At 45.0% G+C, this 18,668-nt stretch overlaps 1 protein-coding gene across 5 annotated transcripts in view; it reads left to right on the top strand.

The window, feature by feature from the left end:
• The window catches only part of rgs19 (regulator of G protein signaling 19), a 46,669-nt gene that overhangs the window by 18,892 nt on the left and 9,109 nt on the right, over positions 1-18,668 (top strand). The window contains exon 2 of one of the 5 annotated variants that reach the window (XM_026153817.2): positions 717-824. The exons of 2 other annotated variants lie outside the window; for them this stretch is intronic. In XM_026153817.2, coding sequence (XP_026009602.1) covers positions 810-824 — 15 coding nt within the window. In that variant the 5' untranslated portion in view covers positions 717-809. Of the gene's footprint in view, positions 1-713; positions 825-1,215; positions 1,594-18,668 lie in introns of those variants that run through there. 2 more of the 5 variants (XM_080295394.1, XM_026153818.2) reach the window with 2 other exon arrangements.

The following is an 18,668-nucleotide window of genomic DNA, read 5'->3' as shown; positions in this document are numbered from 1 at the left end:
AAGTGGCAACGCCCCAAAAAAGGCCTGCAGATTTAAAAAAACTGAGTGGCTTAGGCTCAAAAACTTCATTGTACATATTTAGTATAGTTCATTTTTAGAGTTGATGTGTTACATTTTGTTTCTGTGGAATATCAGTTTCCACTTAACTATAAATCTGAAAACACAGAGTCTGTTTTTTATTTTCGTCCACTGTAAACTGTTGTTGCGTTGTCACAACAATACAGTGATGTAAAATGACTGACAGATATTTAAAGCTGGGGTTATTCTGAAAAAAGGGGCAAAAGCATGCACTTATAGTGTGATTTCTGCCCCTATTACAGCCAAAATGACCAAATACGTCCAGGCGGCCTAATGATGCTTGGTCAGTAAGAGCAGCAGATTAGAGGTGATGATGTCATCTGGTCCTCACAGCGCCCAGAAAACACGGCAACGTGTCAGAATCGTTTAAATATAAAGTTCATTAAGAATCTTTCAGTGTCCTTTTCACACTTTTGCACACACACACTCACTGTGGTTTTTTTCTCTCCTTCGTGTGTGTGTGTGTGTGTGTGTGTGTGTGTGTGTGTGTGTGTGTGTGTGTGTGGACACCTTGTGAATAAATCTGCCTCTTGGTGGATTTGTTGGTGCTGTTTGATGTTGCATTTGTGAACATCTCCATGTGTTTGGACTGTATGTGCTTTTGTGCATTTCGCTGTGTGTGTGTGTGTGTAAAGCAGAGGTCCGAGGCTGAAGAGAGGATGACATGCGTGTGCCCGGCCTGCTAACACCGCTGACGACGCACGCTCTAACCGACCGGCCGCTCTCTCGACATGGCGGATGTTCTGGTAAAGCCCTCTGACTGTGTGTCCTCTCTGTGTCCGTCTGTCCGTGTGCCACACAAACACGTCCTCTTCTAGCAGTAATGAAGTCACATCACCATCAGCAGTGTGAGAGTTGTCCTCGCGCACCACACAATCATTTCTTTATGGACTCTGCAGCAGCAGACCAGGGAAGGTGCTGTCATGTTGTAACATGCACGAGAGCTGAAACTGGATGTAATGTGACGCTCATCTCGGACCAGAAGCACGTAAAGGGTTTTGTCTGTAATGTGTTGAGAAGAACAAGGGCACAGGCCAAGCGAGCAGCTGGGCTGTGACAGCTGGGCTGATGTTGTGATGAGCTGTGGGGATTTAGCCTCAGGGATGTGGTCAGGTTGGTTTTCCTGTGAAGGAGAGAAACTTTGACAAGTCGAGACTGGACTGATTCCAGAGATGAACAAGTTCAAGAATGTAAACACTGCTTTTAGCAGCTTTTTCCTCCTTTTCCTGCCTCGGTGGTGTGAAGAGGTCCGTGCAGTCCTTGTGGCAGGGTTAGTTGTGTGTGTGTGTGGACGCCAGGTCTGATTCATCAAGTTTCAGAGAGAAACCAAGAACCCCTGTGTGTCACAATACCTCTGATTCTGCTTCCTGCCCCCCACCCTTCGTCTCTTCCTCCTTTACGGGAGTGAAGGCGTGCTGATTGATGGAGGCGTCGTGGCTGTTAGCGAGCGGCTGAAAGGAAGGAGAAAGAAGGACTAGTTTGTCGATCGTTCGCCGCTGAATCATCCCGTCTCTGGTGAGTTGTGTGGCTGAATGCTTTCTGTGTGCTTTAGCGTGCTGCCGTGGGCACTCCTGTCACCTTAAAGACGATGGATGCAGGTACGGCGTGAGTCACGCCATGCTGTCGATACTGTTGATTATCGACCGAACTGAAGGTTCATATCTAAGATTTGAAAAATGATTTCTGATCTGTGGGTGTTCGAGGAAAGGCAAAGGTCTTTAGTGGAAAATGCATCATGGTCAACTGTATTTCTCAGTTCCTGAAAAGCTGAACAGTCTGGGAAATGCTGATTTTCATGTGTTGGCTTGTAAACAACAATGAAAGGGCCCAGCAGACTTTCAAGTTGAATATTTGAAAGCTGCAGAGGCGGCAGACATTCTGTATTTAAATAAGAAGTACAGATAGTAGTTTTTAAAATACTCCAGTAAATGTCGAAGTACTAAATAAACTCTTTGAAGAAGTACAGAGTAAGAAATGAAAGAGTAGCTCCCTGGAGGACGTCTGACAGCTGCGCACACATAACTCAACCTTGTGGTATAAAAATGAGAATATAAACCTACTTGAGATGAATTTTCATTGCAATAAATGCAGTCAGCCTGAATCACTGAAGCAGAACATGAGCAGCTGCCTACATGTTGGCGCCGGGAGCGGGCCAACAATAACCTGAACTATGCTCAATACAAATCTGCCCCAACTGTAAAGAGCAGTAAATTATCTCATTTTGATTATAAAGCATGTTCTGCTAGAATAAAGATGTAAAATTGTGGAGTAAGTCATAAACAGGGAAATGTTTAACACATAACTAAGAAATGCTTAATAGTTGTTTTTCAAATGTAAGCAAAGGCAGTAAGGGCTTGTGTGTGTACACGGCAGCATGAACTCGGTTGGATTTACCTGCACGTGTAAAATGTTGTCCTGTTGCTGCGCTTACAGAAACGCTGTCTCTGACTTGAAAAACTTTACTTTATGCTCCTCCCACTCCCTGCTTCTCAGCTTGATGCTGACATCTCCCCTCGGTGAGGGGTTAGGTCCGAAACAAACCACATTAACCCCTGACTTCAGTTGTGCCTCTTTCATCTCTTTTTATGCGACGTACCCCGGTGATTTATACACGAGTAGGATTGCCTCATGTGTTACAGTTTACGCTCATGTCGGTTAAAAAATAACTACTCAATTAAAGTACAGCTCCTAAAAGTTGTACATAAGTATAGTAATAAGGTATTTATACTTTATTTTTCCCACCTGTGCCGGGCTGTGGAGATTTCCATCTTAAATGTTTCCCTTCAGGTTGGTTTTATATTCTGAGTGGGGGTAATACAGGCAGGTCTTCCCTCAGAGTGTGTTTGCTCCTGAGCCTGAATGTGGTCTTTGGACCGTTAATAACACCTTAATACTGTTAGTGGTACCCGTCTGAGGACCCTGAGGAAGAGCACTGAAGCCGCTGCTTTTGTTGGGCTCCCATTTAGTTCTGTATATGATTTTTTAAATCTCTAATATATATATGAGTAATAATCCATGTTAAAATCAGTCACTACAATAGAATTGAATGGCCCTTTATTGTCATTGTACATGTACAGCAGTATGGTGGCTACTCCATGCTGACTGAGCAGCAGTAAAAATCATAGAAATAGTAAATAAATCAGGAGTAAACAGGAAAGTAGTGTTAACAGTCCGAATGGCCCGGGGAAGAAGCTGTTAGTGAGTCTGGAGGAATAGTGACCCTCTGTGCAGCCTGTCTGACCCCTGAGTACCAAACACCAGGCAGGAGGAGAGCCTGAAGGCCAGCAGCAGCTCCTGCTCCAGGTTATTCTAAGTGCAGCCGCTGCTGGGCCTTCTTTACCAGGTGGTGGTGTTGTGGGTCCGGGTGAGCTTAGCGGGGTGGCCTCAAACAGAGCAAAAAAGACGTTGAGCTCCTCTGCGAGTTTGAGGCTGCTGTCAGGGGTTGGGGGACTCTGGCCTTTGTAGTTGATGAGGGTTTGCACACCTCTCCGCACCTGATGGGGGTTGCTGTCGGTGAGCAAGCCCCCTGTCTTCCTCCTGTACCTCCTCCTCAGGTTGGCTCTGGCAGTCGTGTATAAAGAACTGTCTCTCAGCCTTCGGCTGAGTTACGAGTTGTGATCAGAGCCTGGACTTCACTCGTCATGGGTTAGGAAAAACCTGGATGGTTTGGTGACTGTCACATTCTCTACAAGGCACTTACTGTAGAAAAGGACAGACTGAGTGAAGGTTTCCAGGTCCTGCAGTTCGAAGACGGATCAGTCTGTCAGATCAAGAGAACAACATCTGGCCTTGTTTTAATGACCCCGGTGCTTAGAGGAGTTTGTTTCCTGAGAGGGGGTGTATGCAGAGATAAGGAGCAGCGAGAGGGGGTCAGATTGTCCCATGTGGGGAGGAGCGTGGCTCTATTCCTGTACACATGGTCCAGTGTCCTGTCCCCGCTGCTAGGACAGTTAACATGCTGGTGGAATTTGCAGGGTAATGATTTCAAAAATGCCTTATTAAAGTCCCAGCAACAGCATGGATGTGCTCTGGGGTCTCTGCTTTCTGTTGATAGAAGTTGGAGGTGGATGAGACTTGAGCTAGCGTTATAAACAATGGTAACTGTGGCTACCGTTAGCCCGTGAGGTAGATAAAAGCACCTGCACTGAATGGACTGAATGGAATCTCAGTGTGCAGTGACTGTCTGTGATTCCACTGTTGTTGTCCTGAAGCACATGAGCACAGAGCCCACCACCCCTTCCCTTACCAGAGTCTTTGTTGTGGTCCCGGAAACTCCTCTGAGGAATCAGGGATGTTTGGATGCATCCAGCATGCAGCTACAGTGAGTAGACAGCACTCAGGACAAAGCAGTTGTAGTAAATCTCTGATTGTAGCTCCTTTGTTGGCTACAGCCAACAAAGGAGCCACCCCTACCCATGAAGCCAGATAACACACACCAATGAGTTAAACTGCAGGAATGTCTTAAAGACATAAAGACCTGGATGGCCGCTAACTTTCTGCTTCTTAATTCAGATTAAACTGAGGTTATTGTACTCGGCCCTGAAAAGCTTAGAAATATGGTATCTAACCAGATTCTTACTCTGGATGGCATTACCTTGGCCTCCAGTAACACTGTGAGGAACCTTGGAGTCATTTTTGACCAGGACATGTCCTTCAACGCACATATTAAACAAATATGTAAGACTGCTTTCTTCCATTTGTGCATTTGTGTATTTATTACTTGTAAGCTTGACTACTGTCATTCATTATTATCGGAATGTCCTAAATATTGGCTTTTCTTCATTGGCTCTATAAAGCACCTTGAGGTGACTATTGTTGTGATTTGCTGCTAAAAAACTAAAACTGAATTGTAAAGATTAGAGCTGCTGCTCCTACTGAGAGAGTGTGCCGAAGTCTCCTGTGTGTTTCAAGTCCAGCTGGGAGGAGATCCCAGTGTGTCCAGGTAAAAACATGCATACAGACTGTCTTTTACTTCTTTCTGTAGCTGCTGCAGAAAGTGTTTGTTTCTTAAACTCTAAGTGTTTTATAGGATTCTGTCTGTTTGTTTCTTGGCCTGAAGCCCTTTCAGTCAATGCTAACATCCTTGTAGCCTTAAAATGGGCGTGTGGCAGCCTGCTTGGTTACGCTGTGTGTGTGCGCGCTCTGAGTGCACGTGCACGAGCATAAACGTGTGTATATTTCAAAAGACTTCTCCTAATAAGGACAGGGGCTGAATCTTGAGTCTGATGCAGTTTGTTGAAGCTGAAAAACCTCAAATGTGTCACCTCAGAACGGTTCGGCTGATTTAGACACCGCTGACTGCGTTCGAGTGTGAGTGCTCGAAAAGGAAACTAAGCCTGTGTGTCCAACATGTCGGTACAGCTCCTTTCCTTTCTGCCCCAGGCTCAAGTCCACCGGTGCTGTCAGCCTGGTGTCATGATGAAACATAGAACTGTTCACACTCTACAGTCACCATGACTCAAACATTTATTCCCCTTTTCTGCATTTATGTCTTTCATTGTATCACACTCCATGTCTTCATGTCCTTATAGCTCCATGTGTCCTTTGTCCACATGTCTGCTGTTTAAAAAACACAGTTTGAAAACAGAACAACACTAATCTGTTTTTGTCATTAGGACCTCTCCCTAACACACACATGCAGAGTGCTGCTGCTGATCAGATGGTGAAATTATGAAGCGCTAATCTCTCAGATTAATATTTGAAATTTACTTAATTATGTAAACACAGCTCTGTGCGTGTGTGTGTGCGTGTGTTTGTGTACATGTGTGCGTGTGTGTGTGTTTTTGTGCATGTGTCTGTGTGTGCGTGCGTCTGTGTTTGTGTGCGTGTTTGGAGCTGCTCAGTGCTGTCAGTCTCCTGCATGGTCTAGGAGATGTTGTCCAACAGGGATGACAGCTTAGCCACCATTCTCCTGTCACTCTCCACCTTCACTGGGTCCAGACTACAGCAGGGCAATATGGCCAAAAATATTTATCACAATATATATTTGAAAATTTGCGATAACGATATTACTGACGATATAATTGATGCGAGACAAAATACAATTCCACAACTTTACTAGCGCAAAAACCCATCCATTTATTTTCACTTAATCAAGCAGCTGTTTTTATGTGCATTAAAGCTATATAAAAATTGAACAGTGCAAATGGTAAATGGTAAATGGCCTGTATTTATATAGCGCTTTACTAGTCCCTAAGGACCCCAAAGCGCTTTACATATCCAGTCATCCACCCATTCACACACACATTCACACACTGGTGATGGCAAGCTACATTGTAGCCACAGCCACCCTGGGGCGCACTGACAGAGGCGAGGCTGCCGGACACTGGCGCCACCGGGCCCTCTGACCAAATGCAAATTCCTTGCTGAAGGTTTAACCAAAAGGCATTTCCAGTAGAAATGGGCTGACATATCCTGAGCATAACCATGTATAATATCCACCGAAGTTAAAAAGAGGTGCTTTGTGGAAGGGCCGATGGCGCGTCCACAAAGCAGCTCTTTCGATATGGCAACCTCGCTTCTGTCAGTCTGCCCCAGGGCAGCTGTGGCTACACCTGTAGCTGCCTCCACCAGTGTGTGAATGTGAGAGTGAATGAATAGTGGAATTGTAAAGTGCTTTGGGTGCCTAGAAAAGCGCTATATAAATGCAATCCATTATTATTATTATTATTATTATTATTAAACTGCAGTGTGCAAGAAGAAGAGCTGTACGTTTGAATTTTTTCAGAAATCTCTCAGTCAGAACATGCAATATCATGTTTAGGTAACTAGCAAAACTAGCGAGCTAACCACTAACTTCCTGCTAACTTCTAACTCCGTTAAATGTAATAAATCCTGTTTTCATGGATGCCTGGATGTTAAACTTAACTGTTACACCTGGTAAAGCAGCAACGCTGATCATTTTATTACAGATGAAAGAATTTAGACAGTTTTTAACTCTCAGTGATGCCGCAGTGTTCATTTGACTTTGGGACCTGAAGCATACAGAGTTTAGGACCCAGATTGCTTCCAGATTTACGAGCACCTTAGTCCGACAAATACGGCAATAACGAGGGCCGCTTGCATGTTCTACAAAAAAATTTGCTTTGGTGTGTATCTGACGGACAAACACCAAACCAGTTCCACATCACTGAAGTTGCACCATTTTTACAAACCAGTTCTGGTTCATCTGTTTCATTAAATGATCCACTTTCCCCTTTCTCATTCTCCGTTGCCACCATGCTTTTTCGGCCATGTGCGTATGAAAACAAAGGCACTGCGCATGCGTGTTTTACTCATATTCTATCGCGATATTTTATTTTGTTATCGTTGCCCAACATTATACTGGTATTACCGGGAACGGTATGATATGGCCCAGCCCTAGTCCAGAGGGCATCCTAGAACAGAGCTGGACCTCCGGATCAGCCTGTTCAGTTCTCTTCCCCAGCACAGATGCTGCTGCCCTAGCAGACCGCACCTTAAAAGATGGCTGAGGCCACCACAGAGTCATAGAAGGTCTTCAGGAGTGGGCCCTTCACTCCAAACGACCTGAGTCTCCGCAGCAGGTACAGCCTGCTCTGCCCTTCCTGTAGAGGGCGTCTGAATTATGAGTCCAGTCCAGTTTATTGTTCAGATGAACACCAAGCTACCTGTAGCTGTCCACAGCCTTGATGTCCATACCTTGGATGTTCAGTGGTTGCAGTGGAGGATGTTTGTGCCTGCAGAAGTCTACCACCAGCTCCTTGGTTTTATTAGTGTTGATCTGGAGGCAGTTCAGCTTGCACCAGTCCACAAAGTCTTGGGTCAGTTCTCTGTAGTCCCTGTCGTCCTCATCAGTGATGAGGCCGACTATTGCAGAGTCATCAGAGAACTTGTGCAGGAAGCACTGGGTGGAGTTGTGGGAGACGTCTGCAGTGTAGATGGTGAAGAGGAACGGAGCCAGAACCGTTCCCTGTGGGGCCTGTACTGCAGACGACCCTCTCCGACACACAGCCCTGAGTTCTCACATACTGTGGTCGGTCAGTGAGGTAGCCCAAAATCCAGGTAGTGAGGTGATGCTCCACTCCTGAGTTCTCCAGGTTGTCCTTCAGGACTGTAGGAAGAATGGTGTTAAAGGCACTGGAGAAATCAAAGAACATGATTCTCAGAGTGCTCCCAGCGGTCTCCAGGTGAGAGAGGGAAGGATGCACGAGGTGAATGACGGCATCGTCCGCTCCAATGCCTGGTAGGCAGACTGAAGTGGGTCCAGTATTGGAGAAATCCGATCGTTCAGACCCACAGAAATGATTTAAATCATCATATCAGTAAACTGTCATGAATGTTACTGCAGCTGTGATTCTCCTCCAGATTATCTCAGAGTAATGCGAATTTCCATTCCATCCATCTCCAGACACTCATCCAAACGGGAGCCTCCAGCCCCCCCCCCCCCCCCCCCCCCCCCGCGAGGGGCGAGGCGGGGGCAGGTGGCTTTTCTGTCTAACACAGAGAGACAGATAATCATTCACACTAACACCTCGAGCTGAATCACAGAGTAACCCTAACATGCATGTTGAACCGTGGGAGCCCAAAGTGGCACAGAAAAAACCCACAGTCACTTTTAACTTTTATTTTGGGGGAAGAAAAACTCTAAAGCAGAGATATTCTTCAACTGTGAGAAATAAAAACATGACTCACACACACACAAGTGTGTGTCACATGTTGGGTCTCTTTCACTTCCTCTTGCTCTTCCTCTCTTCTGTTCACGCCCTTTATTTTGTAAAACCCTGGTTTCTGTTTCCTCTTTTGTTTTTGTCTCTCCTCCTTTTTGATGTTACTTTGACTCTTTCCTGCTTTTTTCTCTCTTTCTCCCAAACAGTGAGTGTATTTCTCTTCCTCTAATCAGCGTGTCTTTTTCCCGTCTCTCATATTGTGGTTCTGATTTTTGATTTTTACTTGTTCAGTGTTGTTTCAGCTGCCTGCAGCCTTCAGTCACTGAAGGCTGCAGGCACCAACTTTTTATTGTTGGTGTCGGACTCACAGTAATAATGAATGACCAGTCGTGCATCTGTTTCGGTGCATGCAGTGAATACACATTTGTTTACTGCATAATAGATTTATGAAGTAGGAAACATCCTCGATCTTTCCCGATCATCCCACTCAAATATTTCAGATTTAGGACTGGCTGTGCAAAACAGCCAGAACGATTTAACCTGAGCAGAGCTGGGAGGATGCTTCATAAGGCCAAACAACCAGTGTAGTTCACTTCCTGTCAGCTCTGTGAGGATCTTCAGGAACAGTTTTCCAGGCTCCTTGAAGGACATTCAAAGCTCTTCTTTGGATGTTTTGTTCCCTGTCAGGATGATCCCACGCTGCTTCAGTCATGCTGAGGTCTGGCTCTGTTCCCCCGTGTGTTTCTATCCAGCTGTGCCTTCACTGTGGTTGGATCATTGTCATGCTGAAACATGAAGCTGATGTTTCCAGATGCTGCTGCACGGTGGATCACACTCATCAGTTTATCAAAGATCCATCTCTCCATCAGACCTGTTCCTCTGATTTCTGAGTTCTTGTGCAATTTCCATACCTCAGCCTTTCCTTGTGTTTCCCTTCATTATGGCTTCCTGATGCTGCCCTTCCACTCAGACCATTTCTGATGAGGTTTCAGTGGAAAGTAGATGATCATCGCTCAGTGTCCTGTGTCAGGTCTTTGCTGGACTTGTTCTTCTTTCTTCAGTTTTCACCTTCCCTGCTGTTTGGGAGTCACCTTTGGTGCAAAAACACTATTTTATTTCAGACTTTGTCATCGTTGGTATTTTTCACAGATTCGACTAAAGAAACCAGCTGCTGGTAACAAAAAGTCAAAGTCTTTGCTAAGGTGTCTGCTGTGTACATCCTTGAGTTAGAAGACTTTTTATGCTTTAGTGCTTCATACGTCAGAGTTCAGGGGTTAAAAACACTCCCGTGAAAAGGGTCAGGTACAGGGACTGAACAAAAACAAAAAAAGCAGCCGATGTCCAAAGAAGAAGAGCTTCAGAAAGCTGGAGAACTGTTGCTCAAAAGCACTTTTTTTTTTTTTTTTTTTTTTTTGTCTGTCCCGTTTGGCTCTTTTGCCATCAGAATTGTTGTCTAAAGGCAAAGAAAGATGCCCAACGGATTTACTTTACCAAATTGACCATCACAGCCTTGCCGTAATGGTCCATTTGATTCACCTTTTATTGTTTATTTTATTTTCACTTACTGAATACGGGACAGACTTGACTGGGGGAAAGAAGGGGAGAAAGAAAGAGGGAAAGAGAAACAGCTGAGAAGAGGGACGGGGGAGAAGGGCAAAAAAAACAAAAACCAACAGAACGGGCAGAGAAAAAAAAATGCATATATCAATCACCTGGGTCACCTGCTGAGAAAGAAAGAAGAAAACAAGCAGAAGAGAACAAGAGTAATAGAATAAACAACATCACAATGATATATGGGAATATGACAGTAAATACTAAATATTAAACATTATTGTGCAGCACATAAGATCAACAGAACACAGTGTGCTTTGAGGTAGGAGCCAAAAAGGGTGTAGTTTGTGGGTGTGATCACCCGTGTGTACACCTGTGAGCATGGACGCCCTTTTTTTTTGTTTTTTAAAAGGTTCCTTCATGTAATGATCTGCTAGAGGGTGTGGGGGGGCCACAGCCCCGTCCTCCAGGGCATGAAGCAGGTATGGAGGAGATCAAAACTCCAGACATCCAGAGGCCCCCAGAACACAAGAGACCAAGGAAGACCAACAGAGGGGCAGCCGCGCCACTGTCCCAGAGAGAGCTGAGGAGAGTCCCAGATGAGGGCTCACTCAGCAGCCGCGGAGCAGAAGCCAGGGGGGGTTGCAGTGACGCGCCCGTGAGCTCCGCCGGCAGCCAGCCGTGCCTGAGTGACCGAGCCCCAGGCCGAGAGGCCGGGGGCACCCCACCTCCGAAGTGGCCCGAGCGAGCCCCAGGCTCCAGGCCCCGATAAGCGGCCGCCAAGGAGTGAGCCGGTGTGTACCTGGACGCCCATCCCCGGACACAAAGAACCACCAACGCACCGATGTCTGAGGGGGTCCGCCACTGGCAGGGGAAGTGGTGGTAGGGGGAGATAGGCCTCCAAACCTTGGAGGGCCTGAGATGTCCCCAGAGAGGTGGCGCCTGACACCCAACCTGACATATAGACACAGAAATACAGGCACACACAGATACAAACATCCATTCCCACCCTCATGCTCTCATATACACTTACTCCACACTCAACCAACGTGGAGACAGACATAAAGAGACGCTGTACACACGATCACACTCCCCAAGCGTACTCTACAAACTGGGTCTAGGTACCCTTGCCCCTGGAGGGGGGAACTGCACCCAGACCCAGGTGGTGTTACCCTTTTCCCTGCGGTGGGGGGAGGCAGACCGCCCCGACTCCGCAGCAGCAGGAAGGCCCCACACTCCAGACCGCAGTCGGACGGCCAACTCCTCCTCCTAGCCCCCCCGCTCCAGCAGGTCGCAGAGAATGGGGGTGAGAGAAGACTCCAAACCTCCCTCCACCCGCTCATTGTAGTGTTGATGCATGTGTGTTCTAAGGTGCATTTAAAACCCAGGAGGGCATGGAGCTACCTGCCAGAGAGCAGCAGGTAAGCGCATGGTCCCTCCTGCTAGCCCTCAATGTCTACGTGTATTTAAAATTGAGAGTGGGCAACGACGCCAGGGGTGGGGTGTACACCCTGATGGTACTTTGGATTCCGTGTATCGTGCCCACCCCCAAGATCCTATATGTATGTGTAATGAGAGTGTGAGTAATGTGAATGTCTAAGTTGTGGGATAAAATTGAGGCAGAGGCAGCCAGAAGGGGACGGGGGGGGGGGGGGGGGTAGCCTCCTCTGCACCCTGGTGACATACCCCTACTCCAAGGTCCTGCATGTGTGGGTGGTTGTGGTGGAGCGGGAAGAGGGAGGCAGCTGGAGATGGGGAGGGAAGGAAGGGAGGGGCAAGTGACCTCTCCCTGGGGCCAGCTCCCCCGCTGACCCCAGTAGGCACCCCCATACTCCGCGACCCGCCAGGGAAAGGGGGCCCAGGCCCATCCAGACCGGGGCCCAGTGCAGCAGCGCCTCCCGGCCCCACAGAGCCCGGGACAGTCCACCCAACCCCACCACAGAGAAAACTGCACCCACCCCACCATCCACTCATCTTCCAGACTACATAAGACAATAAACACCCAGGCTGAGATCTTCCTCCACCTCTCCTGTATCTCCCCCTCCTGCAGAGGGAGCTCCTGAGGAGAGGAAAGCTCCTGCAAGATGTGACAATCTCCCCCACCAGTTGAAGAGCCCTCCAGGTGGCTCGATGCACCGGCGGCACCCTGCTCCAGGTGCTCAAAAGCACTTTAAAGATTAAAAGAAAGTAATAAAACCAAAGAGGGGTGGCTGAAAATTCAATTTTATTTATACAGCGCCAAATGACAACAGTCCCCACAAGGCGCTTTATATTGTAAGGCAGACCCTACAGTAACACTTACTGAGAAAAAAACAACAATCATATGACCCCCTATGAGCAAGCACTTTGGTGACAGTGGGAAGGAAAAACTCTGCCTCCCATTCCAATTTTAAATACTCTAGGAACAACAAGTAGGCCTGCAGAGCGAGAGCGAAGTGCTCTAATAGGGTGATATGGTACTACAAGGTCATTAAGATAAGATGGGGCCTGATTATTTAAGACCTTGTATGTGAGGAGCAGGATTTTGAATTCAATTCTGGATTTAACATGAAGCCAATGAAGGGAAGCCAAAACAGGAGAAATATGCTCTCTCTTTCTAGTCCCTGTCAGGACCAGTGTTGCCAACTTAGCGACTTTGTCACTATATTTAGCGAGTTTTCAGACCCCTTAGCGACCTTTTTTCTAAAAAAAAGTCGCTAAAAAAAGACGTGAAAGCCCATATTGCTTTTACTCTCAACAAGCAGCGGGTGCTGTAACGCAGTCAGTTCTTCTTTTACTCTTTTACTCTTATGCTGTTTTGTGGATCACAAGGTTTAAAACTACTTATAAACACACACACACAAAGTAACTCCACCAGAGTGCCTATTTCGGGTCACTTTTGCCAGTCCAAGCCCGGGTAAAGGAGCAGGATTGGAAATGTGACATTAAACAAAACAATAATTGCTAAAAGAAATTTAATTTGTAGTTCTAAATAAACTCTAAATGCATTTAGGACGTTTTTTACTCACTTTATGTCTCTTCCACGATGTTATTTGTCTCTCCAACAACATAGGGTACAATTAGATTAGTATGATCAATTATGCAAATTAGGCAATGACATCATTTAGCGACTTCTAGCAACTTTTAGGACAACCAATAGCGATTTTCCTTACTGAGGAGTTGGCAACACTGGTCAGGACTCTTGCTGCAGCATTTTGGATTAGCTGAAGGCTTTTCAGGGAGTTTTTAGGACTTCCTGATAATAATGAATTACAGTCGTCCAGCCTGGAAGTAATAAATGCATGAACTAGTTTTTCAGCGTCACACTGAGACAGGATATTTCTAATTTTAGAGATGTTGCGCAAATGGAAGAACGCAGTCTTACATATTTGTTTAATATGTGCGTTGAAGGACATGTCCTGGTCAAAAATGACTCCAAGGTTCCTCACAGTGTTACTGGAGGCCAAGGTAATGCCATCCAGAGTAAGAATCTGGTTAGATACCATATTTCTAAGCTTTTCAGGGCCGAGTACAATAACCTCAGTTTGATCTGAATTAAGAAGCAGAAAGTTAGCGGCCATCCAGGTCTTTATGTCTTTAAGACATTCCTGCAGTTTAACTCATTGGTGTGTGTTATCTGGCTTCATGGACAGATAGAGCTGGGTGTCATCTGCATAGCAGTGTAAATGTATGCTATGTCTTCTAATGATGCTGCCTAAGGGAAGCATGTATAATGTAAACAGAATTGGTCCTAGCACTGAACCCTGTGGAACTCCATAACTAACCTCAGTGTGTGAAGAGGACTCTCCATTTACATGCACAAACTGGAGTCTATTAGATAGATATGATACAAACCACTGCAGCGCAGTACCTGTAATACCTACAGCATGTTCTAATCGCTCTAATAGGATATTATGGTCGACAGTATCGAACGCTGCACTGAGGTCTAGCAGGACAAGCACAGAGATGAGTCCACTGTCAGAGGCCATAAGAAGATCATTTGTAACCTTCACTAAAGCTGTTTCTGTGCTGTGCTGAGCTCTGAAACCTGACTGAAACTCTTCAAATAAACCTCTGCAGATGATCTGTTAGCTGTTTGACAACTACTCTTTCAAGGATGTTTGATATGAAAGGAAGGTTGGAGATTGGCCTATAATTAGCTAAGACTGCTGGGTCTAGAGATGGCTTTTTGAGTAAAGGTTTAACTACAGCCAGCTTGAAGGCCTGTGGTACATAGCCGATTATTAGAGATAGGCTGATCATATTTAAGATCGAAGCATTAATTAATGGCAGGACTTCTTTGAGCAGTTTTGTAGGAATGGGTCTAAAAGACACGTTGATGGCTTGGAGGAAGTAATTATTGAAGTTAACTCAGAAAGATCAATTGGAGAAAAAGAGTCTAACTTAACATCAATGGTACTAAGAGTAGCTGTAGATAATATTACATCTGTGGGATGATTATTGGTAATTTTTTCCTCTAATGATTACAATTTTATTTGTGAAGAAGTTCATGAAGTTTCTATGCCATATGTTAAAACAAGATCTAGAGTGTGATTAAAGTGGTGGGTGGGTTCTTTTACATATTTAGCATCTACATGGATGTTAAAATCACCCACAATAATTATTTTTATCTGAGCTCAGAACTAAATCAGATAAAAAGTCTGAGAAATCAGACAGAAACTCTGTGTAAGGCCCAGGTGGACAATAGATGATAACAAGTAAGACTGGTTTCTGACTTTCACAGCTGGGGTGGACAATGTTAAGCATCAGGCTTTCAAATGAATTAAAAGTCTGTCTGGGTCTTTGGTTGATTAATAGGCTGGTGTGAAAAATTGCTGCCACACCTCTCCCTCGGCCTGTGCTTCGAGGTTTCTGGTAGTTAGAATGACTCGGGGGTGTTGATTCATTTAAACTAACATAATCATCCTGCTGCAACCAGGTTTCTGTAAGGCAGAGTAAATCGATTTGTTGATCAATTATTAAGTCATGTACTAACAGAGACTTGGAGGAGAGAGACCTAATATTTAATAATCCACATTTCACTGTTTTACTCTTTGGTTCAGATGTGGATACTTTATTGTTCTTTCTTTGTAATTGTTTATGTTTAAGTTGTTTGTTGCTGGTTTTTAGTTTGTTTTTTGTCTGTTTGGGAGCTGACACAGTCTCTATGGAGATGGGTTTTTGGGGGGGGGGGGGGGTAGCAGGAGGAGAGAAGCTGCAGAGAGGCGTGTAAGACTACAACTCTGCTTCCTGGTCCCAACTCTGGATAGTCATATTTTGGGAGGTTTAATGAATTTGTCCATATTTCTAGAAATGAGAGCTGCTCCATCCAAAGTGGGATGGATGCCGTCTCTCCTAACAAGACCAGGTTTCCTCCAGAAGGTTTGCCAATTATCTATGAAGCCCACATTGTTTCTGGGACACCACTCAGACAGCCAGCAATTTAAGGAGAACATGCGGCTAAACATGTCACTCCTGATCTGATTGGGGAGGGGACCAGAGAAAACTACAGAGTCCGACATTGTTTTGGCAAAGTTGCACACCGATTCAATATTGATTTTAGTGACCTCCGATTGGCGTAACCGGGTGTCATTACTGCCAACGTGAATTATGATTTTACTGTATTTACGTTTACCCTTAGCCAGCAGTTTTAAATTTCCCTCAATGTCGTCTGCTCTGCCCCCTGGAAGACAATTGACTATGGTTGCCGGTGTCTCTAGCTTCACATGTCTGAGAACAGAATCACCAATTACCAGAGTTTGACCCCCGGCGTGTGTGTCGCCGAGTGGGGAAAAACGGTTAGACACATGAACGGGTTGGTGGTGTACCTGGGGCTTCTGTTTAGGACTATGCTTCCTCCTCACCGTGACCCAGCCGCCCTCTTTCCCCAGCTGCTTGGGATCTGCCGGGGAACAGCTAGCGGGGCCTACGCTATCTTCGGCTGCACCAGCTACAGGGGCCTGGCTAGCTACGGGTGAATGAAGGGTGCGAAGCTGAGTCTCCAATTCAGTAATCCTGGCCTCCAGAGCTGCAAATATGCTACATTTGTTACAGATTTCATTACTGCTAAAGGAGGCTGAGGAGTAACCAAACATCTGACACAATGAGCAGGAAAGTGAAGGGGGGACAGGTGAAGTAGCCATGGTGCTAACGAGTCGGCTGCGAGCTAAGCTAAGCTATTGAAACAGTAAAGACACAGTGAGTGAATACTTTGGCTATAAATTAGGGAGTGAGTGCACAGAGAGTGTGCTTCGGATGAAGCATGTGAAGATTATACTATGAAAGAAGAAGGTATCTAAGTTTTTAATTAAATTGCTAAGCAGGTAAGCTACTCAAAAACATCACTGTGTTTGAGCAGTAACAGGAAGTGATACTCTACCGCAGAGAGCGCGAACACCAATTGTTAATATCGGCGCAATATGGTGCAAATGGAAAAGAATGTGTCACTGTTTGTTTACAGGTGCAAGCTCGCTGTCATTACTGTAAACAAAGGTTATTGGGAAGGGAGATTTTAAGCTCAAGTTTCGTCCTGTGACCTGAGCAGGAAGCAGCGTCATTTCTCTGAGTCGTCACATCCTGACTGAGCCCAAGATCATCAGCTGAAGCAGCTTTAAACTCAAACGGTTAACTGTCTCTTCCCAGCTTTTTCAAGTGGTCTCAGTCACTATAGTACCTGTGCAGGTAGGCCAAACCGAGTGCGTTCTAATAGACCAATATGCTTAGGAAGGTATCGAACTGAGACATGTGACAGGAAGTATCTGGTGTTCCAGTTATCCAAATACTAAGGAAAGGAGCTTCAGTACTTCCTTTAGCATAGGGTACATGCTAATATTACTGTGTTATTGTGCCACATGCGTTTATGCATTCATGGCTTCTGTGGGTGGGGCTAACTTGTACTGACTGAGTGTGAGCTCTGAGTGTCAGGACAAGGCCAAAGACTGAGCATCCAAGTGCAGATCATGCTTTCCTTCTGATAATAAACAGTCCGGGTAGCAACTATCACAAACACAACAGCCATGACTTTTTTCTCTTAGATTTTGTTCAATTTGCAGTAAATTGTGTGTCACAGAGTTTTTAATTCACAGTTGGGCGACTGAGTGAAATATTATCCTCCTGAAAGTGAAACTCTTGGAAATACGTTTGCGAGTGTTTACGAGTGTCTTCATGCGGCTGCAGACGTTGAATGTTCCTTCTTCTGTAAAACTCCAGCCTTTGTAATGAAGGATAGTTTTGTTGTGAAGCACAAATTAATGTAATAATAATAATAATAATAATGGATTGCATTTATAACTTATGTCTAAAAATGTATCATTTCATACATCTGTTAAAACACTCGACTCCAGATACATGACGCGCAGCTGGAAACACTTCCCGCAAGACGAGCTTCCCGAGATTCACAGAATTTACAGAAAATGTTACATTTATGTGATTTATATCGTTATCGGGATGATAGAATTCTTATATCGGGATATGAGATTTTGGTCATATCGCACAGCCCTAACAGTTACCGTTTAAAAAAGGTGGTATTCAAATTACAGTTACTTTGTTTAAATAAAGGGATTACACAGCGGTTTCATATATTAGGCTGTCCCCTCTCTGTTTTTGGTATTTACACGCTGGTGGAAACCCAAGGAAAACACACATTAAGAGGCTCAAATGTCTGTGTCTCAATCTCGCGTCTCATAATGACATGAAGAAATATTTTTAAAAATGTTTAATATGAAGGCAATAGGCAGAGTGTTACATGTAGGGCTGCCACGATTACGTCGACTATCAAAATCGTCGACGACTAATTTAATAGTCGACGCGTCATTTGAAGCTTTGCAAGATCCCAAAAGACGCAGGAATAAGTAGTAGGATTTAAGAGTGTAATAACGGACTGAAACAGAAGATGCCAGCACTGCATGTACAAGGATGCCAGCTGCCGTTAAACCCCGAAGAAGAAGACTGTGTCCCAGAATTCATAGCGCAGCCCAGCTCAGTTGTCAACAATGGCGGCAGCTAGTTAGTTTTAATATTACTCTTATTATTCTTTCTGGGTCACAAAATAAACTTTTAACATATTTTCAGGCGAGAATGTAGCTGTGGAAACCTCAAATATCTGCTCAGTTTATCAAGACACCACATATTTTCAAAAGCGCTCCGACGTTTTATTTGTTTCTGAGTAAATCGGTTTGGCTGAGATTAAAGTTATAGTTTTTACACAGCTGAATAAACGTCAAGCAGACAACTGATCATCAGAAGTGTGAGATGCTCAAGAATTTACTCCGGTGAGTTTATTAAACTCCACCGAAACAATCTGCAAATTTCATTTAAATTTAATAAACTATCATCTTGTCTTTATTTTTAGTTAGCACATACCTGAAACACTGAAAGCTGTAAGCTAATGATAGTTATATAAGAGCAGCTGCTGCTGGTGCAATAAGCTGTACG

The sequence above is a fragment of the Astatotilapia calliptera genome, chromosome 20, assembly GCF_964374335.1.
Source record: "Astatotilapia calliptera chromosome 20, fAstCal68.1, whole genome shotgun sequence".
NCBI classification, from domain to species: Eukaryota; Metazoa; Chordata; class Actinopteri; order Cichliformes; family Cichlidae; genus Astatotilapia; species Astatotilapia calliptera.
The sequence above is the reverse complement of the archived record's forward strand: the minus strand, read 5'-3'. Positions and strand labels throughout refer to the sequence as shown.